The sequence below is a fragment of the Rhinoraja longicauda genome, chromosome 11 (assembly GCF_053455715.1).
Source record: "Rhinoraja longicauda isolate Sanriku21f chromosome 11, sRhiLon1.1, whole genome shotgun sequence".
Taxonomy (NCBI): domain Eukaryota; kingdom Metazoa; phylum Chordata; class Chondrichthyes; order Rajiformes; family Arhynchobatidae; genus Rhinoraja; species Rhinoraja longicauda.
In genome coordinates, this window is record NC_135963.1 from 14,393,053 (window position 1) to 14,419,277 (window position 26,225).

Here is a 26,225-nt window from a genome sequence, read left to right on the forward strand (position 1 = left end):
ATGAAGGGCCAGACTTGTTTTGTGGTGGCTTTCTTTACAGCCACTTTCCTGGTGGATGTTTTGGGATTTAGTAGTGGGCGAGTTAGCCAGGTGTGTGAATCTATGTTGCCCGGCCATGGGCCCGATGCACAATCATCTCCTGCTCCATATACAGTCACTGCAAATGCCACCACCTTTAATCCAGGGGATGTCATCCAAGGTACGCTTTAATGAAGTTCTCAAAAACTGCTGCTGAAACTTGTGCAGTACGCACCATTTAATTGTAAACTTGATCCGTTTTTTGTTATAAATGAACATTTTTTTTGTTTCATCAGAAGTACAAATATTTTGCCTTTTCTCTCCCTCTCCCTCTCCCCCTTTCCCTCCCCCCCTCTCCCTCCCCCCTCTCCCTCCCCCCTCTCTCTCCCCCCCTCTCTCTCCCCCTCTCTCTCCCCCTCTCTCTCTCCCCTCACTCTCTCCCCCCTCTCCCCCCCTCCCTCTCCCTCCCTCTCCCCCTCCCTCCCTCTCCCCCTCCCTCCCTCTCCCCCTCCCTCCCTCTCCCCCTCCCTCCCTCTCCCTCCCCCTCCCTCTCCCTCCCCCTCCCTCTCTCTCCCCCTCCCTCTCTCCCCCCCTCCCTCGCCCACCTCTCTCTCCCCACTCTCTCTCTCCCCCCTCTCCCTCCCTCCCTCCCTCTCCCTCCCTCCCTCCCTCTCCCCCTCCCTCCCTCTCCCCCTCCCTCCCTCTCTCTCCCCCCTCCCTCTCTCTCCCCCTCCCTCTCTCCCCCTCCCTCTCTCCCCCCCTCCCTCTCTCCCCCCCTCCCTCCCCCCTCCCTCTCCCCTCCCTCTCTCCCCCCCTCCCTCTCTCCCCCCCTCCATCTCCCTTTCTCCCCCCTCCCTCTCTCCCCCCCTCCCTCTCTCCCCCTCCCTCTCTCTCCCCCTCCCTCTCTCTCCCCCTCCCTCTCTCTCCCCCTCCCTCTCCCTCCCTCCTCCCTCCCCCCTCCCTCCTCCCTCCCTCTCCCCCTCCCTCCCTCCCTCTCCCCCTCCCTCCCTCCCTCTCCCCCTCCCTCCCTCCCTCTCCCCCCTCCCTCCCTCCCTCCCCCCCCTCCCTCCCTCCCTCCCTCTCCCCCCTCCCTCCCTCCCTCCCTCTCCCCCCTCCCTCCCTCTCCCCCCTCCCTCTCCCCCCTCCCTCCCTCTCCCCTCTCCCCCCTCCCTCCTTCCCTCTCCCTCCCCCTCCTCTCCCTCCCCCTCCCCTCCCTCCCTCTCCCCCCCCTCCCTCTCCCCCTCCCCCTCTCCCTCTCCCCCTCTCCCTCCCTCTCCCTCTCCCCCTCCCTCTCTCTCCCTCCCCCTCCCTCCCTCTCCCTCCCTCCCTCTCCCTCCCCCTCTCCCCCTCCCTCTCCCCCTCTCTCCCCCTCTTTCTCTCTCCCCCTCTCTCTCCCCCTCTCCCTCTCTCTCCCCCTCCCTCCCTCTCTCTCCCCCTCCCTCCCTCTCTCCCCCTCCCTCCCTCTCTCCCCCTCCCTCCCTCTCTCCCCCTCTCCCCCTCCCTCTCTCTCTCCCCCTCCCTCCCTCTCTCTCTCCCCCTCCCTCCCTCTCTCCCCCTCCCTCCCTCTCTCTCTCCCCCTCTCCCCCTCCCTCCCTCTCTCTCCCCCTCCCTCCCTCTCTCTCCCCCTCCCCCCCTCTCTCTCCCTCCCTCTCCCCCTCTCCCTCTCTCTCTCTCCCCCTCTCCCGCCTTTCACTGTTTTTATCACTCGTTATCACCTTCCCCACTGCCAGCAATGGTCCATTGGGGGCTCCACCTTTCCTTGATCATCGTCTCGATCCAAAAACGTCTTCCTTTTCTCCAGAGATGCTGCCTGACCCGCTGAGTTACTCCAGCTCTTTGTCTATCTTCGCTGTTAGTGAATCTTGTCTGGTTTGTTCATCGAGGTCAATGCCTGTACTTCCTCAGGAGATTAAGGAAATTCAGCATGCCTCCAGTGATTCTTACAAACTTCTATCGACACACTGTAGAAAGCATACTGTTGAGTTGCATGTTTTTTTGTGAACACCATTGCCCAAAATCGCAAGAAAGTGCAGAGAGTTGATGATGTTGTTCAATCCATCATCGCATAACAGTCTCCCCACCATTGCCTCCATCTGCACTTCATGCTGCCTCAGGAAAGCAGCAACATAGTTAAGAACCTTTTCCAACTTGATCATTCCTCCTCCATGCTCCCGTCAGGCAGAAGATATGGAAGCTTGAAAGCGGGTACTGCCAGACTCGGGGAAAGACTTCATCCCCTCTGTTATAAGACTTCTGAATGTTCCCTCTATAAGCTAGGGTACTGTCCCGAATCTCCAATCTACTTCATGTGGTCATTGGACTTTTCTCTGGAACTGTTATGCCATCAATGTGGAGAACTGTATCTTTCTCTTCATTCCACCTTTTGTGCTTCTGCACAGCTTGATTGCATTCAAGTGTAGTATTATCTGACTTGATTGGATAGCACACAATCAAAAGCTTTTCACTGTACTTAGTATACGTGACAATAATAAACCTAAACTGAATGTTTGTTCAGTGAAACCTGCAAGATGGCAATGCCTTGCATTACCAATTCCATTTTCAAAAAGCTAAGAGCAGATGCTAGAGATTCTAAAATTAAAAACCATGCCCCCTCCAGCTTATCACAGTCACTTTCCTTTCTCTACATGTTATAACTTGTTTGCTTTCTTAGTTCTGAACAATTATTTTTATTACTTTGAAACGTTAATTATTTATCTCTCTACTTGCACTGCTTGACCAACATTGTTTATGTTGTGAATTGGTAAAGTAGTCTGCTTTTTAAACCCCCCCCCCCCCCCCCCAATATGTATGGTTGGCACCAAAACCGACCTGTCTTCAGGGAGGAGCTGTGGAGTAATTCAATCTCAAGGGGGGGGGGGATCCATGGCAATCCAATTGCTTTTCTGAGTTTCTCCTATTTGGTGCGTGACCCACTAAACTCTTCCTGTCCCTATATCTATCCAAATGTCTTTTAAAAGTGGTAATTGTACTGCCTGTACAACTTCCTCTAGTGATTCATTGCAGATGTGGACTATCCTCTGAATGGAAAACAATCTTGCTCCTGAATTCCCTCTTAAATCTCTCTCCTCACTTTAGGCCTGTGCCCTCTAATTTTATCGTCTAGTTCCTAGAGGTTTGTGTCTTTGTGGCTTTCTTGTTGAAATCTAGTACCTATCTGAAATAATTGGAGCATATAACTTCAAATGATTCATGCTGAATTCTGCCTATTTGCTTCAGTGACACTGGGTCGCAGTCAGGGTCCATCCTTTGGAGGATTTTTGCTGGAAGCTCGAGGTGCTCAGTCTTCCACTATACCACTTGGCACTTTCAGCAGCACAACAGATGCTCGAGTTCAACTCCTTGACTGTACTGTTCGTGGGACTACCTACAGAGTAAGTTATTACATCTAATGGTATTCTGAAACTTTTACCAATAGTAAATAAGTGTGATTTTTATATTCTGTTACAATACTGTGCACAGGAGGCACATTGTCTCGGTAAAGCATAACATCTCATTGCTGTAATGGAAGATATTTAAGTCATACGTTGTGTCTTATTCAATGCTGCTTATTGAAATAAATAACTGAAGATTGTTGAATTTGAATTTAATACATTTGTTTGTCATTGTGTCAGCTCTTATTAGCAGTGTTTACTGACCTATTCCCACTTCTCCTCTGGTCTGCCCTAGAGGTGTCACAGCATGAAATGTAGACACAGCTTTTAGCAATACTAAAATTCAATTAATTCTCATTTCCCATTTGGCACTGACCTCTGGGTGGACGAGAAAATGGGCTGTAAGGGAAAAAAGCTGGGTGACTCTTAATTACCTACGGTTTTGGTACCCACCCTTGGCTCTTTTCATTATTTTGTTACAAAGCAAACAATGGGGTCCTTTGGCTCGCCATTAAATATCTAATTATAAGAGTCCCATTTACTGGCACTTGGTTTGTAGACTACTATGGCCTTGGCAATTCAAGCATTTGTCCAGATACTTAAGTGTTGTTTGAGTACCTACCTCCAGCACCCATTCAGACAGTGCCTTCCATTTTCCAATTGCCCTCTACTCTTTAAGCTCCTTGGCTGTTATCATGAACATAGTGACTGTGGGACGAGTCTACTGTGCATGGAGTCAGAGGATGTGAACAAGGTCTTAAATGAATATTTTACACGTGGATTTTTCAATGAACAGGGCATTGGAGTTAGAAAGGTGGAGGACTGGGAGACCTGCTAGTTGTACAAAATTAGAAGCCATAGATGGTAAGAATTCCCCAATGACACAAATCTCTTTGACCAGAGGGCACAGGTTTTAGATTAAGATTATCTTCTTAAGACTAGGAACATAAAGATAACAGGCTTATGTCACTCTTGGCACAAGTTATATGAAGGTAACACATGAAAGTAATTCCAAAAAGAATTTTGCTGTATCACAGTCGTAAGTTTGAATCCAGTTGCTAAAGGTCAGTTTATATTTTGGAGAAAAATTACGCACTTGCATTACCTTGTAATCTTGATTTAGAATTCAGCTTTAAAAAGGAAGATCTTATCGTCCCTACCGATGTTTTCATTTTGACAAAAATTGTTAGAAATGGATTCTTGAATTTCAATACACATCGAAAACTTCAAATCTTGATTTCTGTAATCATCAAATGTCATTTCATCATCGGAAAGACATAAATGACAAAACTGAAAATCTTAGTTCATCTCTAACCTTTTATTGGCATTAGTGATTCATGCAAAAACTTTTTTTCCAAAGAATTCTGCCGTAAGTCACACATCAGCAGTTAATAAAGCACAGATTATCGTCAACTGGATTGCATCAAATGTGGGCAACATTACATTCAGGTAATTTTATTTTGTTATTTATTTTCTTTTGTTTCCTCCTAAATTTCTTTTCCCCAAAACAAACTATTCTGTTTCCCAGCTTGCAACACTTATCCACTGTTCTTCCCATTTGTGAATCTTTCCTAGTTGCAGACCAACTGAGGATTTGAGTTTTGTGGAGGGTTTGGTTTAGTGTTTAGTTGTATGATACACTGTGGAAGCGAGCCCATCGAGTCCGCATCAACCAATAATCACCCGTACGTTAGTTCTAGGTTATCCCAGTTTTGCATCCTGCACATCGGGGCTATTTACAGAAGCCAATTAATCTACATATCTGCACATCTTTGAAATGGGGGAGGAAATTGGAAAACCCACAGGGAGTACGTACAATCGATCGAATCAGGGTCTCTGGTGCTGTAGGCAGCAGCTCTACCACTGTGCCGCCCCCGGTTCAGATCTGTTTTTTGCCGGCATGGTTTGGATGTATACCATGTTGTTCGCCGATGACGCAGCAGTTATGTCCCACACCCAGCAGGAACTACAATCACTGATGGACCGCTTCTATCGGGCTTGTAAGGTCTTTGGACTGACCATCAGCCTGAAGATTATTAAGGGGTTGGACACGTTAGAGGCAGGAAACATGTTCCCAATGTTGGGGGAGTCCAGAACAAGGGGCCACAGTTTATGAATAAGGGGTAGGCCTTTTAGAACCTTCAAACCTTCAAACCCCGTTCCTGCCTTCTCCCCATACCCCCTCACTCCGCTATCCTTAAGAGCTCTATCCAGCTCTCTCTTGAAAGCATCCAACGAACTGGCCTCCACTGCCTTCTGAGGCAGAGAATTCCACACCTTCACCACTCTCTGACTGAAAAAGTTCTTCCTCATCTCCGTTCTAAATGGCCTACCCCTTATTCTTAAACTGTGGCCCCTTGTTCTGGACTTCCCCCAACATTGGGAACATGTTTCCTGCCTCTAATGTGTCCAATCCCCTAATTATCTTATATGTTTCAATAAGATCCCCCCTCTTCAATAAGAGCTAGATAGAGCTCTTAAGGATAGCGGAGTCAAGGGGTATGGGGAGAAGGCAGGAACGGGGTACTGATTGAGAATGATCAGCCATGATCACATTGAATGGCGGTGCTGGCTCGAAGGGCTGAATGGCCTCCTCCTGCACCTATTGTCTAAGAAGACGAAAGTCCTGAGACAGGATACAGAGGCACCACCTGTCTTCACCATCGACGACTACGAACTCGATGCCTTCCATCAGTTCACGTACATCGGCTCCACCATCACCGACAACCTCTCCTTGGACACAGAGATTGACAAGAGGATCGGGAAGGCAGCTACAACTCTCGCTCGCCTCACAACTCGAGTGTGGACCAATCCAAAGTTGACAGTGAAGACAAAGATAGCAGTCTACAACGCCTGTGTCAAAGCACACTGCTGTACGGCAGTGAGACATGGACTACATATGCCAGACTGGAGAGAAGACTCAACACCTTCCACCTTAGAAGCATCCGCCGTATCCTGGGTATATCCTGGCAAGACAGAGTGTCCAACGCCGAGATTCTGTCTCGCGCTGGCCTTCCCAGTATGTACACTCTACTCAGGCAGTGCAGGCTGCGGTGGCTGGGCCATGTCCACCACATGCAGGATGGCCGTATTCCAAAAGACATCCTCTATGGAGAGCTAACATCTGGGAGGAGAACCATCGGCCGCCCCCAGCTCCGTTACAAGGATGTGTGCAAGAGAGATTTGAACCAACATCTCAAAACGGGGGAAGAGAAACTGATGAACGCAGCGGCAGACAAGCGGGCACGCAGAAAGGAGCGCAGCAACTTCAACAGACCAGAGACCACACACAAATGTGACCTTTGCGAGAGACTGTCACTCCCGCATTGGTCTCTTCAGCCACAAGCGACGCTGCTCTAGCCGAGGTGTGGAGCAAGCAGCCAACTAGGACAGCCATGACCGAGGGGGCCTAAGAAGAAGAAGAAGGAGGTTTAGATGCATACCATGACCATCCTTGTACTAACCGTCTCTACGGGAAGAGTGTCTCTTTAGTCAATAAAAGCAGATCTTGGTGATCCATGACACAGTGGCACAGCGGTAGGGCTGCGCCATTGATCTGTCTTCAAGAGCTGATCTCTTGGTGGTCATGCATCGGACTGATTACTGCACCCTTTGACAATGTTGGCCCCTTGTGAGCCCAGGCATTGTTCATTGCCCTCCCCCCCCCCCCCCCCAATAAGAGCGGAAATCTTGACTGCATCGATAGTTATTTATTCTTGTGGTGGGTATTTCTTTAACAACCTATTTAAATGCAGTTGTATCAGCTTAACCATTTTTTAATTGTCCATGTACAGAGCTACTTTTGTGCAAAGAATGCCAACATTCTGGACAGGAGTGACATCCTCGATCATCCAAGGACCTGCCTCTGGCTTCACTGTGGCTCCGCAGATTTCCACCGCCTCAATGTCTGCTGCGGACTCGAATGTGGATGCAGTAAGTGGAGGCCATTTTGCTCCTCTGTCGGTTGACCTTCTCAGTGCGCATTGAAATAACCAAAATACACAGCCGCACGAGGCTAAAGAAGTATTTGTTCCATGCTGGTGTGGCTTCACCATGATGTCCATTTATGTGCCTTTTCCAAATGCACCTTCACAAACTAGCCGCATAAGTCAAAATCCTTTTATATCCTTTTTTTTTTTTTTTTAAACCTTTATTTAAAATAGTCTCTTCAGCTATCAGTGCTTTGTGTTGGGGAAAATATCTGAAGGATTTCTTGTCAATTTAAACACTTCTTGCATTTTTACGCATAACACATAATTTTTTGTTTGCTTGTTAATGGGGGAAATTCTGCATTGTGAATCCCTAAAACTTTCAAGAGATTGCAAAACTGTCCTCAGCACTGCCCATGAATCTTAAACGTAAAATTGGAGTAAGTATCTAAATGCCAGTGCACAGTAAGGGGCTAGTATTGGGTCAGGGAGCGGAAAATGATGTATAAAGCTCTTGGAACTACCAGGTATTAACCACTTTTGTTTGGTTCCAGATCTCGAATGATGGATGTGGGAATACTAAATTTTGCTTTAGTGATCCTGCAGGATGCAATCCAGCTACGGATCAAAACTGTTTCTTCATGTCTTCCACCCCACTAAATAACCAAGGATTGCGTTTCGAAATGAGTGGAATGGCAAGCGGCTACATCGCCATTGGTTTCTCTGATGACCAAACAATGGTAAGCAATCCTGGAAGATGTATTGGAAAAACTAGTAACTTTGGGGAAAATTAGCCTGGTGTTACTTACGGTTGTTTGAAGTGGTTCCTGCCAACATACATTGCCAGGCACTTCATTTGCTAACTTACTGCCTAGGAAATTTCCAGTGGCTATTCCATATGGGGAAAATGTTGATATGGGTGACGTGGAAAGGACATTTTTAATGGGATCTAAATGTATGACTGACGGTGTGTCCATCTGCTAATGGTCAAATGCAGAATAGCCCGTTTTCTGCAATTACCAATGGAAGAAGTGAAAATATCCAACAAAGTTGGATTTTTTTAAAATGCTAATTTTACGTGGGAGGGTAAGGTAACAAAGTTTTTTAAAATGTAATCTTGAACCCGATAAGATGTGGCGCTGGTTTCAACATGAACGACTTATTTCTGTGATGTTGAATTGCTATTTTGAACCTGTTCGTAATTCCCAGTGATTATATTGGATATGCTTGACCGGAATTGGAATGACTAACACCAAAATATTAAGAGCAACGTATGTTATCAATTACTATAACACCATTTTCTTTCTAGGGCAATGATGATATATACATTTGTGGCACAGACGGCAATGGAAGAATACAAGTTCAACGTGCCTATTCCACAGGGAAATTGCGTCCTCGTAATGAGCCGCTGGTAACCATTCTTACTTTGTACATGAATGGATCATGTGTAAATACCCACTGTTAAATTACAATGGAGCGTTGAGGAAGAGTACTTTTGTTCTATAGCGAAAATTCTGTAGGTTTGATCTCTATTCCAGGAATACGCTCTCTCTAAACTTGTATTTTGCATCGTATGGGAGGCGCATTCCCAATCTCGTTGTACCCCTGTACAATGACAATAAAGATATATTGTATTGTACTGTGCAATACAATAATCTGGATCCGCGTGCAGGATGAGGTGTAAATTCTAGTAGATTGCACTTTTTTTTTTGTTGGTGCATTTGTATTCCGTTTTCTTAGTTTGTGGCAGCAGGTTAAAGATTGCTGTCATCAGAACCTTTCCTGCATAATATTTTTCCCCTCTTATTTATGGTGTTTTTCCCCCGATGAGTCCTGCAATAAATCTGGGGCCTTTTTCAAAAAAAGAATTTGAAACCAAGGTGATATTGGAGCAGATGTCCATTGGCTGCACTGCCTTCGTGATGGAAGGAGGAGCCAGCGCTGCCGTCGCAGCTGCGGCTTGCCTGCAGTCCGTCTGTCTTTTGTGTTTTTTGTTGTTTTTGTCTGAATTGTAGTTTAATATGATGTAGTTTTGTATGTTATGTTTGGGGGGAGTGGGGTGGGAGGGAACGGGAACTGTAACATTCTCTCTCCAGAACGGAGACGTGACCTTTGTTCTGTGTCGTGTCTCCGTTCCCGTTGCGGCCTACCACCGGCCATTCACCTGGGAACACCTGGGGCTCTGGTTCGCAGAGCCCGCGGCGCGGACTCACCACCTGCGGCGCTGGCTGCCTGCGGATGCTGCGGGCGCGGCTGCGACTCGTCTCCGGAGGCTCTGGCGCGGGCCGCGTGGACGTCGGAAGCCCGCAGGCCCCTGGATGGGGGCCGACATCGGGAGCTCCGGCAGCGGCAGCGTCTTTGCCCGCCCCGAATCGCGGGGCTTGGGTCGGCCCGTCGCGGACCTTTCACCATCCGGCGCGGCCTGAAATAGGCCGTTGACCTTTCACCGCCCAGCGGGGGCTTCAATATCGGGAGCCCCGACCGCCCCGACGTGGCAACTCCAACAGCCTGACCGCGGGACAAGACGGCAGGGAAGAGAAAAAGACATTTTGGCCTTCCATCACAGTGAGGAGGGACTGGAGGAGACTCACTGTGATGGATGTTTCTTTTTGTTTGGTGTTAGTTGTGATTGTATGTGTTATTGCATTTTTATTGATTAATCTTATTGGTCTTATTGTTCAACTGCGGGTAATGTTTCATTTTACTACACATTTATGTGTATGTAACAAATAAACGACTATTGACTATTGACAAGAAGTGATTGGGTCACATCTGCGAAAATAGTCATAATTATTGGGGAAATAGCTGGAAAACTTGCATTGGTAATTCCAGTCATAGACAATAGACAATAGGTGCAGGAGTAGGCCATTCAGCCCTTCGAGCCAGCACCGCCATTCAATGTGATCATGGCTGATCATTCTCAATCAGTACCCCGTTCCTGCCTTCTCCCCATACCCCCTGACTCCGCTATCCTTAAGAGCTCTATCTATGTGGAATAATTGCAGTACATGGAGGCCATTTGGCCCATTGTATCCATGCCAGTTTCCCCATCAGTGTAATTATCTCTCTCTACCCCAGTGCCTCTTCTCCACAGCCTTTCACATATTTCACCATATATTTATCCAAGATGTCAAAGCACTAGAGGGGATGTAGAGGATGTTTACTGGGATAGAGCATTTCAGTTATGAGGAGAGAGTAGAAGACTATAATCTTTTCTCTGAAGTAGAGGGGGTTATGAGGGGGATGTTCTTGAGGAATATTAGATGGGTTATATACAACAGGGAACATTTCACCTGATCAGAGGTGAATGAACATGCCTTTGGGGGTAAGGAGCAAGAGATTTAGATATGATCTGATGGGAATCTTTTTCACCCAGCAAGGAGTATGCTGGGAATATACTGCTGGAGAGAGTGGTGGAAGTAAAGTCACTGATAAGTGCCTAGACAAGCACTTGAATTGCCAAGGCAATGAAGGCTGTGTGACTCTGACCCTTTTGAAGACATGTTGGAACCTTCCTCCACCACAGCTGCCATTGTGGCTGTGTTTTAAAAAAAAATGGTTTTCCTCACCTTAATTTTCCTCTCTTTTTGGTCTATAACCTCAAGTCCTGCACCTTTCATCCAAAGGGAACAGCCTCTCATTCTGACCCCTCTCCCCACAAGCCATCTCCAAAGCAAACTGTCATTGTACACCAATCTACCCTTGCAATTATAGACAGTCATCTCAGGAAAATTGAACATTGGGATCAGAGGGCAGTGATAATGGGAGGGAATCCATAGTTATAGACCCACCAGCCCTTGGTGTCTGGGTGTGAGGCATCAGATCATGGCCTAGTTTGTGAATGGGAGTAACAGCTGAGTGACCTTCAGAAGCTATTTGAAGGATAAATATTGAGTTGTGTCCAATGAATTGAATACCATGAAGTGTGCAGTATTATTTTCAAGCCAAGAGAAGCAAGAAATTCTGGGGAATATTAGAGGTTTCTGCAAGTCCCAGAAATACCTTTCTGGTCTGATGTACGAATCTTGCCAGGAAGCAGACGGATGATGAAACGGGGCATCCAGTAGATCCAGCTGAGCAGGCTCGACTGGATGGGGAAGGGCGGAGGATTGATGTCACTTAAGTTGAGCAATTGGCCCAATCCAAAAAAGGACACCAGGTGATGGAGTAACTCAGTAGGTCGGGTAGCATCTCTGGAGAGCATGGATAGGTGACATTTTTCAGATGGTTCATTTTGAGCAGATATGGAAAGGAAGTGGCGGTAGATGTTTAAGCCTGCCAGGACGGAAACATAATTACCACCATGTAAGTTAACCATAAGTATAATTACAACTGGGGACATTAAATGGAAATGGTGTTGGTGAGTGTAGCGGCCAGCTTCTCGTCTATCTCAATTAGCTCCCAAGCTGCCACTTGCATAGACCGAGTCAGCGATAAGCGTAATAACTCGAACAACTAATAACAGAGATCCTCCCAGACGTTTAATAGTTAGTCTTCTTTATTTGAAGGTGCAATAAGCATATTGGCATATCTCTTGTCATCGACAGGTTATTAATTGCTAGGTAAAATTCCATATCTTACCACAGTCTATGCGATCGTTACGAATTGCCAGATATAACTTCGACACAGTTTGTATTAATCTTCTAGTTAATAAAACTTACAGGCGATTACATCATGGCTGATCAATCTTTTGGCGGAGCTTCTAGCTGACCCTCTGTCAGCACCTCCCAGCTCACACACTCTGCCCGCACGTACCCAACTGCCCGTACTCTGGCTCCGCCCAGCCCCTACGTAAGCTTTGCATTGACTCTTATAGTGTCCAAACTACAGCAGAATGCAAGGTAATAATATCAATAAGTAAAAATAACAAATAACTGCAAAATGGCTCCTACAGTGAGACTTTGGAGGAAGGTCATTGGGGGAGCTGAGCTTGATGGGAAAGAGTTAGCAAGCAGTGCATTATCTCTTGCCCCTCTTTCAAAAGACTTATTTTCCTCTTGCCTGCCCAATTATGATAATGCATTCACATTGGCACATCTGTTTGAGATTAACCCAATTATGGTCAAGGGATGGATCATGTAAAGCATAGAGACATTATTCGTTCTATATTGTTTAAAATGCTGATTTATTTTACAGGGTCAAGTTGATGATATAACTGTGGTGAATAACGATGGAATTATTCAATGCTCATTTGTCACAAGGAACAATATTTCAACAGGCCAAAGAGCTGCCTACGACCTGCACTACTTATTTTTTGCTTTTGGGTCTTCAGCTAATGGTGAGTGCTGCATTGAGATCTGCAAAATACTGAGTATGTGATAATGAGCAAATAACTCTTAGGAATAAATATTGACCAAGACATACTTGCATTTGTCTGAAAGAGCAGTTTTGGCTTTGGTCGAACAACTCATTTTAGGCAACACTGTCTGACTGTGTAGCTCTCCTTAGTTTATCAGGATGGCGCAGTGGTAGAGTTGCTGCCTTACAGTGCCAGGGACCTGGGCTCATTCCTGACTATGGGTGCTTGTTTGTACGTTCTGTCCGTGAGCTGTGTGGGTTTTCTCCGGGTTCTCCAGTTTTCACCCACGCTCCAGACGTACAGGATTTTTGTTAATTGGCTTGGTATCATTATAATTCGTCCATAGGTGTGTGCGCGGGGATCACCGGTGGGTGCGGACTCAATGAGCTGAAGGGCCTGTTTCCACGCTGTATCTCTAAAAAAAGAAAAAAATTAGCCAATGTTTATCCCTTGATAAAGATGGCAAATACATAGCACAGTTGGATCAGGGGAGCAGAGGTCGTGTCGGATGCAGCTTTGGAAACTAGTGAAAAGGCTTCTGGAGAAGATTGGATCCTAAAATACAGTTGCGCAGTCAGAGGATGACAAAGACAAAAGATTGTAGGACTGCACAGATGGAAGTATGTAGTCGCGCGAGAAGGATAAATGAAGTTTGGAAGTTTGAATCCTGATCAAATATTTGTTGAAGTTGTGCATTATCTGAGGAAAGGCTTGGGCGGGAAGGGCAAGAAAACTTTTAGTGAGTGAGCTGGTCCAGACAAATTCAGCTATGACGATTAATGGGAGAAGATTTTGGATCATTCCTTGATTGAAATGGGGGAAGTCAGCAGACAGACCCGGTGATGGGGATACTGGACAAATAGGATTCAAGGTGTAAACATGCCTTTTTCTAATTGGTATGCAAGTGAGAGTGTAAAGTCTGTGTAAAGCACAGGAGATTGCACTCCAAGATAGGCATGTGGCACAGAAAGGAATGAAATTCAGCCAAGACTGTGGGCTGAAGAAAATGGATTAGTTCAGTATCCTAAATGGCAGAGAAATGTTGCATTGGATTATCATTGTCACACATGCCGAGTTGTAGAGAAAAACTGCTTGTATGCTATCCAGACAAATCATACCGTACATGAGTACAAACCATTCATCACTACAATAAGTAGTGCAAAAAGATGGACTAGTTAGCCCGCATCAAAAGCTTTTCACGGTACCTTGTTGCATGTGACAATAAATTAAACTAAACTGAAACCGTGCAGAATATAATGTTACAGCTACAGAGAAAGTGTAGCTTAAAGCAAATGCAAGGGTTGCAACGAAGCAAATTGGGAATATGCCCTGGGTTTATGAGATATCCATTCAACCATCTGCGAACAGCAGCGAAGAAGATGTCCTTTCAAGCTTTTGTATCTTTGGGAGTGGGGAGAAGAGAGAATCACCAGGGTGGGAGTCATCCTTGATAATGTTGGTTGCTGAAGGTAGTTGGCAGTGCAAAGGATGTTACTGATCTTGACACCCTTACAATTTTTATGTATTGTCTGTTTCTACCCTGCATTTAAACCCGTTTCATATTTCAGGGGCAATAAACCAGCATCAAAGAAATCCATTTATATCCTCGGAAAAAGTAAATGTAGGTGTTGTACAGTTGGTCTCTGGGAGCAGCGGCAGGCCTGTCCTCATCAAGGCACATGGTAAGAGAAGTAATAGCTGATTAATTTCATCACTTTCTGACAGTTTCTCAGTGACGTGTCCATGAAACTTCCAGGATTGTTAGGAAGCAATCTGTAATCCTTGCCCATTCTGGCCTCTGGTGACAACAGATCAAACAATTGACTTGAAACGGGAGACAGTAAATCACCCATTGCAAATGGGCAGCACAGTGGAGCAGCAGTAGAGTTGTTGCCTTGCAGTGCCAGAGACCCGGGTTCGATCCTGATTGCGGGTGCTTTCTGTACGGAGTTTGTACGTTCTCTCTGTGACCATGTGGGTTTTCTCCGGGGACTCCTGTTCCCTCCCACACTCCAAAAATGTACAGGTGTGTGGATTAATTGGCTTCGGTAGAAATTGTAAATTGTCCCCAGTGTGTAGGATAATGCGAGTGTACGGGTGCACTGGTCACCGAGGACTCAGTGGGCCGAAGGGCCTGTTTCCACATTGTATCTCTAAACTAAACTAAACAAACTACTCCCAGGAGTCAAAGTCGATGAGAATGTGGGGAGGATAGAATGGGTTTAGTATTGGATTGTGAACAGGTGCCTGGTAGTCTGTATGGACTTGATGAGTTGGAAGGCCAGCTTCTGTGCTTTATGATTCCAATGAAGTTGCTAGCATTTTTGTTACTTACAAGTTTCTAACACGCTTGGAAACTGAAAGAATTTTCATGGGGATATTCCGACTTTCAATTCTCTGCCAGATGATCTGGAGGACTACACTTGTTATATATCTTTGGCACGTATCTTGGGCGATACCCACAGGAACTACTTTCTTGCCATTATAACGTTTGGTCAAGAGGGCACACCAGCCTTCTCTCCTTAGAAAGGTATTGATGAAACTGTCCAATGAGTATTGAAAATCCCTCGATAGACGCAAATGCTGGAGTCACATCAGCGGGTCAGGCAACATCTCTGGAGAAAATGGATAGGTAATGTTTTGGGTAGGGACCCTTCTTCAGATTGAAAATCCCCATTTTGGTAATGGGATATAATAGCATCAAATGGTATACAACTATAATAAAGCCTTTCAATTTTTTTGTATTTGAAGGTGCACTGATGTTAATCGCGTGGATGACAACTGCGAGCATTGGCATGATGATTGCTCAGTATTTGAAATGTATTGGAGGTGAAAGCAAACTTTTGGGCAAAGCCTGGTGGTTTCAGGTACGATTAGCATTTGTAATCTGAAATCCAAATCTATATTTTGCTGGGCTATATTTTCCATTTCATTATTGCTCAGTTGCAAAAAATGTTCAGATTTTTTTTTAATCACTTTGACCAGATATTTTTGGGAGGTTTTATTTTTTTGTCACCTTGAAGGTTGGGAAATTTTTGTTTCTGAAGTTAATAAAGAAAAGCAAAATGCTGTTGATTCTGAACAGTAAATAAAAATACAAAATGCTAGAAATACTCAGCAGGTTAAACCAGCTCTGTGGAAATCCAATCAATAGATGTACAATAAAATTAAATGTCTCTGTCCAGCACACAGCTCAAAATGAAACAACATATAAATATGATTTTTTGTGTGCGGTACTTGCACGCAACCTTGTTTAGAACAACGATGAACATTGTACCTTTTTCTATAACCTCCAGTTTAGTGTTTAGTTTAGAGATACAGCGCAGAAACAGGCCCTTCAGCCCATCGAATCCATGCCGACCAGTGCCTCCCCCCGCACATTAACACTATCTTACGTACACTATGGACAACTTACACTTTAACCGAGCCAATTAACCTACAAACCTGTACGTCTTTGGCATGTGGGAGGAAACAGAAGATCTCGGAGAAAACCCATTCAGTCACGGGGAGAACGTACAAACTCCGTACAGACAGGATCGAACCAGGGTTTCCGACGCTGTTCGGCAGCAACTCTACCGCTGCGCCACCCTATGAAGATCTGCTCCATAACCCAAAGGGGGCCTGATTTTAATCTTTCCAATTGAAAATTTGATTATTTTTTTTCAGATCTACTTTTTGAGGTGCTAAATATTTGGGTGGATTTGGTCTACCTGAACCATAAAAATAAACTGAACACTTAGGCAGTTAGACGGATATTTCAAAAATGAAAAAACAAGTTTAGTGAGATACCTTGCATTATTAGAGAGGCTGTTTACAGTAACTGAGGGAATTCTTTTTATTGGAAAGTATTTCCACTCCATTGGGAAAAGCCTTCCTGATTAGTCTGCACTGCTATGTGCATTGGGAAATATCTATTTAAAGAGAAATAGATGTAAACTTTTGTGTACATAGTCAGTGAGTTTTTATTGGTAGCTTAAACATAATTTTGTGTTAATTAATTGCATGGAATTATATATTCTAAGTTGGCATTTTGCATTTATGAGGAGCGTGATAAAACCCAAATGTATGGAAATAACATCCTGTTATAACATTCTGTTATAACATACTGACAGCATCTGTAGTCAGGATTGAACCCGAGTCTCTAGCAGTGCCAGGTGTAAGAGTTAGTAATAATTGACTTTTGTTTCCAATGAAAGATCAGAAACTTAGGGTTAACTCTTGCCTTTCTGCAACTGCTGTCTGATCTGTATTTTGCCAATGTTTTATTAATTATAACAAATCTGTCCTCTTGCATGCTGTTGTGTGATCTTGTATTAGTAGCATAGTTTTCATGTAAAATTGATAAAGGTTTTCTTTGTTTAATTAGTTGCATTTTCCCCTGATGATGCTGACTGTTGTATTGACAATAATTGGCTTTGTGCTGGTATTCGTCCAAGTGAAAGGTTGGAGTTATGTAAGTTGTTTTTTTGAAATGAGTTAAAATTGTTTCTATTATTTAATCATTTTAAAGCATATAATAATCCCTTTTGGATAATATTTTGGCACAAATCAAATTATTATTATTATTTCGTGTCATCACACAACTGTTTGCCAATAGCGAGCAAATTTTAGTGCCACGTCGTTGGCCTCTGCAAGATCCTTTACAGTGCGTGTGTCATGCAGCATGTCACAGCCCAGGAGATGTTCCATAGTCTGGAGGCCCCGTCCACACTCGCAGTCTGCCGCATCTTCAGTATATCCCCACTTCAGCACGTTCGATTTGCTCCTCCCCGAGTCTGTTGAGACTGCGCCAGGTTATCCACAGTTGGTCGGAACCTGGTGGGAGTTTCTCAGAGGGATTGATTGCCGTGTGAATGTCTTCCGGAGATTTCTCTAGTCCCTCTCCCCAGAGTTTGAGCCTTCTGGATGATGCACTGCAGTCAAGGGGATGGACAGAAGAGAGGAAACTTCTGCCTGATTTCAAACACTGAGGTAACAAAGGGTGGTCATGTAGTCTCACAAAATGCTGGAGTAACTCAGCAGTCAGGCAGCATCTTGGAGAGAAGGAATGGGTGACGTTTCGGGTCGAGACCCTTCAGACTGATGTCGGGGGGGGCGGGACAAAGAAAGAAAGGTGGAGACAGGAAGACAGTTCTGTCTCCACCTATATCCTTTCTTTGTCCCCCCCCCCCCCCCCCCCCCCGAAAACCCACGCAGGTCACCAGGGGAAAATACAAACTCCGTACTGACAGCATCTGTAGTCAGGATTGAACCCGAGTTTCTGGAGCTGTAACGCAACAACTCAAGATTCAAGATTCAATTTATTGTCACATGTACCAATGAAGGTACAGTGAAGATTGAGTTACTCTACCATTGTACCACTGTGCCACCCCAGGGATCCAGAATCTTGGAGATGATGTTTCAATTCATGACCCGTCATCCCCTGAAGAGTCCATGAACAGCAATGTTAACTCTGTTTCTCTTTTAATTGGAGCTGCCGGAAGCACTAGGTTTTCACGTCATTTTGGCATTTCCAGGAATGTACCTATTTTTCACTTCTAGTTCTGAGGAGTTGGCTTACTGACTTGTCCTTCCAATGCTTGCCTTTTATTTAGTTTTGGGATGTGGACGTCACTAGAGGTACCAACATTATTGTCCACAAAGGTGGTAGAGAACCACTACCTTGATTCACTACAACTCCTGTTTTGGGGGTGGTGGGGGTAATTTATTTCTGACTCAAAATGTGGTTCTGAGTTGGAAAGGCCTTGTTATTGTAGGACCTGATTGTTTTTCTTCTGGGAGTCCCCTGGGAATAATGTGTGAACTCTGGAATGGTCTTTAAAAGACCAACACCAAGGTTAACCTGTGACCAGTGTTGGAGTACCTGAAGTTTAAGGCTGGGTAGTAAGTGGATAATAAAGTAGTCGCGTACCAAAAGGAGAGAAAGGATTGAGGAAAGATCAACAATTGATATTTCTAGCAAAATGATTTCCATTTTGGCTTGCTGGTGGAAAATATTTAATGTATTTTCATTAAATAAATCAATCAACTTAATTCACTTTAGATTATAAATTCTACCATTCTTGTATTTGTGAAATGCTGCATTTTAATTCTTTTTTCCTTTTATGGAGTGCAGGGGCACACCCTGTGTTGGGATGTATTGTAATGGGACTTGCACTAATCCAACCTTTTGTTGCCATCTTTCGTCCTTCTCCAGATCACAAGAGGTAGGTTCGACAGCATTTTAGCAGCTCTTGAAATCGGGGATTTTTTTTGGGTTTGAAACCTGGGTTTGTTCTGTCAGTAAACATTCTTGAGCTATCAGTTAACTATTTAAACAAAGACCAGGCAATTTAATTCAGGTAATCATAATGTTCAGTTTGTCTAAGGAGATGTGCATTTCCACCATTTTGAAAGGAAGCGTTCCATAAATTCATAGAATTAGGCCATTCGGCCCATCGAGTCTATTCTGCCATTCAATTGTGGCTGATCTCTGCCTCCTAATCCAATTTTCTTGCCTTCTCCCCATAACCCTTGACACCGGTTCTAATCAAGAATTTGTCTATCTCTGCCTTAAAAATATAAGGAGATGTGCATTTCCACCATTTTGAAAGGAAGCGTTCCATAAATTCATAGAATTAGGCCATTCGGCCCATCGAGTCTATTCTGCCATTCAATTGTGGCTGATCTCTGCCTCCTAATCCAATTTTCCTGCCTTCTCCCCATAACCCTTGACACCGGTTCTAATCAAGAATTTGTCTATCTCTGCCTTAAAAATATCCACCGACTTAGCCTCCACAGCCCTCTGTGGCAATGAGTTCCACTGATTAACTACCCTCTGACTAAAGAAGTTCCTCCTCACCTCCTTTCTAAAAGAGTGCCCTTTAATTCTGAGGTCATAAGTGATAGGAGCAGAATTAGGCCATTTGCCCCATCAAGTCTACTCTGACATTCAATCATGGCTCATCTATCTCTCCCTCCTAACCCCATTCTCCTGCCTTGTCCCCATTACCCGATACCCCTTTTAATGTTGTTGATGCACAATGCATTGCCCGATTATTAAACATGTCATCAACTTGCTGAATTTCTGGAAGGTGTGAGAAATATTCTGTGGTTTCTGTAACTATGTTTAGTTGCCTTTTCAATATTTGGCCTCCATTTAGAAATGTAAATGTGGTTGCTTTTCGTGTTTTGATATTCGCCAGACACCTTGTGTTCAGGCACGTACAGTATTCCTGTGACTGAGATCGCATACAAAGGTGTTTATGTTGTGGTTAGAAGAAATGTATTCCCCAGAATTATTTCTGAGCTGGTTAATCCAAATACTTTGTCAACAGTGCTCATTCAAATATGCATTGGTCAAAGCGTAATTTCAATCTAAAATTAATTATTTGTAAATTCAAAATTTCTCCTGCTGGCTTTTCTATAATTTTTATTTGTGCTGGCTTTTGAATTTTTCCTGGAAGTAACTTGAGTCACATCGCACAAAGGTTTGATTCCGTACACATGTGGATAGTTCTGCTATAACGCTCGTTTCCACAATACGAATTGAATATGACGCGGGTGATGTATTGGGCAACACTCTTTGTATTACCTGCATCTAGTTGATTATAATATGATTTTGATCAGGGACAAGAGAACCATTTAAAAGTTTTGTTGGAAATTGGCTAGGAGAAATAGCAGTCTTCGGGGTCACTGGGGGAAGAGTTTCCATGTCGTCTCACCGCAGTAAATGATTGAGTGAAAGATACAGCATGGAAACGGGCCTTTTGGTCCACTGAGTTCATGCCGACCATCGATTACCCGTTCACACCAATTCTGTTATCCCACTTTCTCATCTACTCCCCACACACTAGGGGCAATTTACAGTCCAATTAACCTACAGAGCGCACGTCTTTGGAGTGTGGGAGGAAACCGCAGCACCTGGAGGAAACCCACAAGGTCACAGGAAGAACGGGTGAACTCCACACAGACAGCACCAGAGGTCAAGATCAAACCAGAGTCTCTGGCACTGAGGCAGCAACTGTACCTCTGTAATCACATGCTATTGTCTCTTAAGAACACAGCAGCTGCATTAACCATGGGCGGCCATTGCAATCGATCACTTTCATTGACACTTGTGCAATATTACTCTATCAAACAATGTTGTTAGTATTTTTAGTATGCAGTAACAAAATTAAGCTTGTAGCTAGTAAACAAAACCTTTTTTAATTTTGAAAATCCTGCAGTGCCCTTGCAATTCTGAAATTCAGTGTTGGGGTTATTGATAAAGAAGCATGGAAACAAGACTTTCAGTCCACTGAGGGCACGATAACCATCACCAATTGAACATAACAATGCAACTTTTTTACACCTGAACTTTTTATCCAAATGTATTTATCATGATAACAATATGATTAACGTTTTTGTTATTTTTATAGGCGGTGGATATTCAAATATTTCCATACTATAATGGCTCATGTAATCAAGGCTCTTGCAGGTACATTACTGTTTAACGTGCAAAATATGAATAGTCAAACTTTAAGGACTGAAATGAGACTCTTCAAATGTTATCTTCATACACTCAGATTTTCGGTTTTATCATGTTTTTTGTATGCTTTCATCATATGTAGACCATGGACAAGGATGTGGAGGATAGTGATATCATTGTGGGTATACTAATATGACAATAGACAATAGGTGCAGGAGTAGGCCATTCGGCCCTTCGAGCCAGCACCACCATTCAATGTGATCATGGTTTATGCTAGTTTCTTTTTTTGAGATCAACAGGTGGTAATGAACAACATTAAGGCAGATAAATGATGGGATCTATCCCAGGTTATTGAGGCAAGGGTGCAGATTGGTGGTGCTTTGACAGAGATCTACAGCCTCTAGCCAGTGGCGAGACCCCTGAGGATTCATAAGTAAGACTCGTGTCTTACAAGATTGATTGAGTTTTTTTGAGCAGGTGATAAATGTCATTGAAGGTAGGGCAGTGGATGTTGCCTAAATGGACTGAAGTAAGCTATTGACAAGGTCCCTTAAAATTCAGGGGATCCATGGTGACCTGGTAGTTTGAATTCTGAACTGGCTTAGCCACAGAAAATAGTGTAATGGTGGCAGGGTATTATGCTAACTGGAGATCTGTGAACGGAGAAATGGCAGATGGAGTTAATCTGAGCACGTGTCAGGTGTTACACTTTGGGAGGTCAATTGTGTGGGGAAAAGTATACAGGAGCCTTAACAGCATTGATGTACAGAGATTGGGTCCAAATATGTAGCTCTCTGAAAGTAACAACACAAGTAGAGTGTGAAAGTGGGCATATTTTATGCTTGCCCTCATTGCTCAGGCCATTGAGTATGAGTGTCCTACTCCCTTTAAGTAGCTGTGATAGATGGGTTAGTGCTTTCATTAGCAGGAGTCAATTATTCCACATGCATGTTTGAGACCATCTATTTAATATAAGGAGGGAATAAAACCCTCCCAATCGGCTACAATTATTTTGTCAAAAGATGTGGGGGGTGGATTGCTTGGATAAGTGGCAATGTGAATTTGATTTCTGCTGGTGTTTTATCAGTGAATGGTGAGAAATTTTATCAGAAACATAGAAAATAAGTGCAAGAGGAGGCCATTCAGCCCTTCCAGCCAGCACCGCCATTCATTGTGATCATGGCTGATCGTCCACAATCAGTAAACTGTGCCCAACTTCTCCCCATATCCTCTGATTCCAAAGCCCCCTGAGCTCTATCTAACTCTTAAATTCTTCCAGTGACTTGGCCTCCACTGCCCTCTGTGGCAGAGAATTCCACAAATTCACAACTCTCTGGGTGAAAAAGTTCCTTCTCACCTCAGTTTTAAATGGCCTCCCCTTTATTCTAAGACTGTGGCCCCTGGTTCTGGACTCTCCCAACTTTGGGAACATTTTTCCTGCATCTAGCTTGTCCAGCCCTTTTATAATTTTATATGTCTCTATAAGATCCCCTCTCATCCTTCTAATAGAAACATGTTCTGTCAATGCTTAATTCCAAACGTAAGCAATGGCTTATTTGGTAAAAATGCAACATCCTTGTATTTCTCTTCCAGTGGCAACACTATTCCTTGGCCTTCTACTGATAAATGTGGCACCTAATAAATGGCCAGTAAAGGTCTTGGGTGAATTTGTTGGATGGGAATTTCTTGTCCATATTATTTTTATCCTGCTTTCCATATTTTGGCGAAAAGGTAAGGAAGGTAAGTTCCGGATTTATTTATTTGCACGAATGAATAAGTTTATTGGCCAAGTATGCACACATACAAGGAATGTGCCTTGGTGCTCCGCTCGCAAGTAACAACACTAACTTACAGTAAACATTTAAGAATAAAGCATAAAACATTAAAACATTAAGAATACAACATTACAGTTTAAACATGTGAGTGAAATAAACCAGAGCAAAAAGAGACTAGACTTTTGGTTATTGAGTAGAGCTACTACTCGCGGGAAAAAAAGCTGTTTTTATGTCTGGCTGTGGCTGCTTTGACAGTCCGGAGTCGCCTTCCAGAGGGAAGTGCTTCAAAGAGATTGTGGCCAGGGTTGGAGGGGTCAGATGATCTTGCCCGCTCACTTCCTGGCCCTTGCAGTGTACAGTTCGTCAATGGGGGAAAGGTTGCAGCCAACAACCTTCTCAGCTGATCGAACGATTCGTTGCAGCCTCTGGATGTCGTGCTTGCTGGCTGAGCCAAACCAGACCATGATGGAGAAGGTGAGGACACTCTACGATGGCAGTATAGAACTGGACCATCATTGCCTGTGGCAGATTGTGATTCCTCAGCTGCCGCAGGAAGTACATCCTCTGTTGGGCCTTTTTGACTGTGGAGTTGATGGTGGCCCCCCCCATTTAAGGTCCTTGGAGATAGACAATAGGTGCAGGAGGAAGCCATTCGGCCCTTCGAGCCAGCACCGCCATTCAATGTGATCATGGCTGATCATTCTCAATCAGTACCCCGTTGCTGCATTCTCCCCATACCCCCTGACTCCGCTATCCTTAACAGCTCGATCCAGCTCTCTCTTGATGGTTCCAAGGAACTTAAATGAGTCTACAAATGTGACTGGTGTTATTGATGGTGAGTGGGGGGAGGGGAGGGGGAGCTCTCCTAAAGTCTACAATCAGTTCCCCTGTCTTAAGAACATTAAGCTCCAGGTTACAAAGGCACATAGGTATTGCAACTAATAATTGAATGCAGGGAAAACATGGTGCAAACTAACTGGATCTTTATTTTATTTTTTGCTACAGACTGCAGCACAGACAAACCGGTAATTTCTTTCAACTATTTCCTGCCTTTGTCTTGTATTTCATTGAGAATTAAAATTCAGACCTGGTAATTGTTGGATGGGAATCTGCAGGGGAGGTATTTGGTCTTGGAGATAATAAACTGATTGAAACCTGGCTTAGGTCAATTGAAGGTTATAGAAACGTTTTTGTATGGAAATGCCCCAAAAATGCTTGGCACCAACGTGCTTACCTAATTTGAGATTAAGTTATCTGAGCAATCTTTCATAATGTAATAGAGGTTTGTGCCAAACATCATGACAATTTATCTAATATTGGAGTGCAGTCTATTTTGGTATGTACTTGTTGCTATATTGATGGGAAGAATGAGGTGAGGTAAATATAAACCAGAGACTATTCCTAAAGATCGGATCTGTGGGTATGTGCAATTCACTGAAAGCATTTTTCTTTCTCTCAAATAGATAACAAATTTGTGGAAGTAATGATCCATTTTATTATAAATTGTTTGTGTAACTATAAATGGATTTTTGTGTCCAATTCTGGGCACCACCTTTGGAAAGTGAAGATTTTGGAGAGGGTATAGATGACATTTATCAAAGATTTATTTAAGAATGTGGGGTGTCAATAAACTGAAAAAGATGGGCTTGTTATATTTGGAATAAAGAGGTGGTGAGGAGATCTAAATGTTTTTCAAAACATTTAAAACTATTTCCACTATCAGGTAGTCATTGAAGATTGACACTGCCTGATCCGCTGAGTTACTCCAGCATTTTGTGTCTATCATCGGTGTAAACCAGCATCTGCAGTTCCTTCCTATAGTCATTGAGGAAGATTCATTTGTTACATTTAGTTGGGAGCTGGATTTTTTAAGCAAAGGAGATTAGTTTAATTTGGCATTGTGATCAGCATGGTCATTGTGGGACAAGAGTACTGTTCTACTGTTAAATTCCAAGAGGGCTTGTTGGCTGCTGGTCAGGGTTTTGAACCTTTTTGGTTTAGAGAAACAGTGTGGAAACAGGCCCTTTGGCCCACTGCCTACACGCTCTTGGCAATTTACAGAAGCCAATTAACCTAAAAACCTGCATGTCTTTGGAATGTGGGAGGAACCTGGTCATAGGTGGAACGTGCAAAATCCATACAGACAGCACCCGTAGTGGGGATAGAACCTGGACCACTGCCGCTGTGAGGCAGCAGCTCTGGCGCTGTGAGGCAACAGCTCGACCATTGCACCACCATGCAGCTCTTTTTCTTCCCCAGTTTTACCTCCTTCCTATCTAGAAGTGCTGACGCCACTTGGTCAACGTGACAAGGTTTGCTAAAGTGACATTGGCAGACTACAATGATGGAGCTATGAATGTGGGTTTTTCCTGGTTGCATGAGTATATAGCACATCATCTGAGCAAATGAGTAATTGGAAACCTTTGAAAATTAACATTGATACAGTAGAGTTGTTAGACCGTGATTCCTGACAATGCCCACCAATACCATTTTTTAAAACAAATTGCTAACTAGCTGATTACAGAAAAATTGATAATTGTTTTCATTTTTGTCATCTACAGATGTACCCTTTGTTGGTCGTATTCGGTGTGTACTTGTGTGGAAATTTGGCATTTCTGATAGCTATCTTAGTGGGGATTGGACAAACATAACTTATCCGTTTGCAGTGGAGAAGGTGATGGATCCCTTTCGATCATCAGCTCATCATCAACATATCACATGAAATAAGGGCTTCCACACGAATTATGTCCCAACAAAAACTTTACTTTTTAAAGCTGATGGCTGTTCGTACAAAGGATTGTTTCTGGTTGCAGAAAGATAATTAGTCCACCAAGATTCTACAGTTCGCTGATGAATGCTTACCTTTGAAGATGAAAATATTTAATTATGGGGGTGGGGAAGTGGGCAACGTAATATCACGGCCCCTGATGAGTTGGTTAGTAGTTCACTGTCTAATGAAGCTAAAACAATGTAAATGAATACTCTAAATTACTTGATGCAAATATTTAATGTTTTTTAATCGCCAATTTCCCTTCACTTGGTGGAGAGTGAAGCTCCTGAAACCATCCTAACCAGTGATCTGTGCAGTGTGAGAGGCTTGGCCTTGTTTATGAAGATACTTTTAACATGACCAAAGCCTCCTGGAGTCTTTAGTTGGGCAATCACTCTTTCTTGGGAGGATGGGTATTACAATGGAATGATTCAGTAACAGTCCATCGGCACTTTTGCATTCAATATTAATGACTACTCATTATTAATGTTTACTCAGGAACATGTAACTGGATTATGTATCTTTTGCACCAAAGTGTTGGTAACAGAAGGATGACTGCCTGAAATTAATAGCTGAAATCAAACAATATATCA

The 26,225-nt window shown here is 43.9% G+C and overlaps 1 protein-coding gene across 1 annotated transcript; it reads left to right on the top strand.

Annotated features, from left to right (window-relative positions):
• Window positions 1-25,513, top strand: LOC144598041 (putative ferric-chelate reductase 1). The gene is made up of 16 exons (XM_078407916.1): window positions 1-199; window positions 3,256-3,410; window positions 4,771-4,859; window positions 7,205-7,343; window positions 7,894-8,079; window positions 8,649-8,750; window positions 12,476-12,617; window positions 14,207-14,320; window positions 15,390-15,505; window positions 17,005-17,091; window positions 18,256-18,257; window positions 18,749-18,844; window positions 21,038-21,096; window positions 22,681-22,818; window positions 23,868-23,887; window positions 25,424-25,513. The coding sequence occupies exons 1-16, from the start codon at window positions 1-3 to the stop codon at window positions 25,511-25,513; spliced, it is 1,734 nt and encodes a 577-aa protein (XP_078264042.1).
• Window positions 25,514-26,225: the final 712 nt, after the last annotated feature.

Excerpts from the sequence above, each read along its gene's own strand:
- LOC144598041 (XM_078407916.1), top strand. The coding sequence starts at position 1 with ATGAAGGGCCAGACTTGTTTTGTGGTGGCTTTCTTTACAGCCACTTTC. Across the intron at positions 12,618-14,206 it reads TTTTGGGTCTTCAGCTAATG|GGGCAATAAACCAGCATCAA; the intron begins GTGAGTGCTGCA and ends TTCATATTTCAG. Across the intron at positions 15,506-17,004 it reads GCAAAGCCTGGTGGTTTCAG|TTGCATTTTCCCCTGATGAT; the intron begins GTACGATTAGCA and ends TTGTTTAATTAG.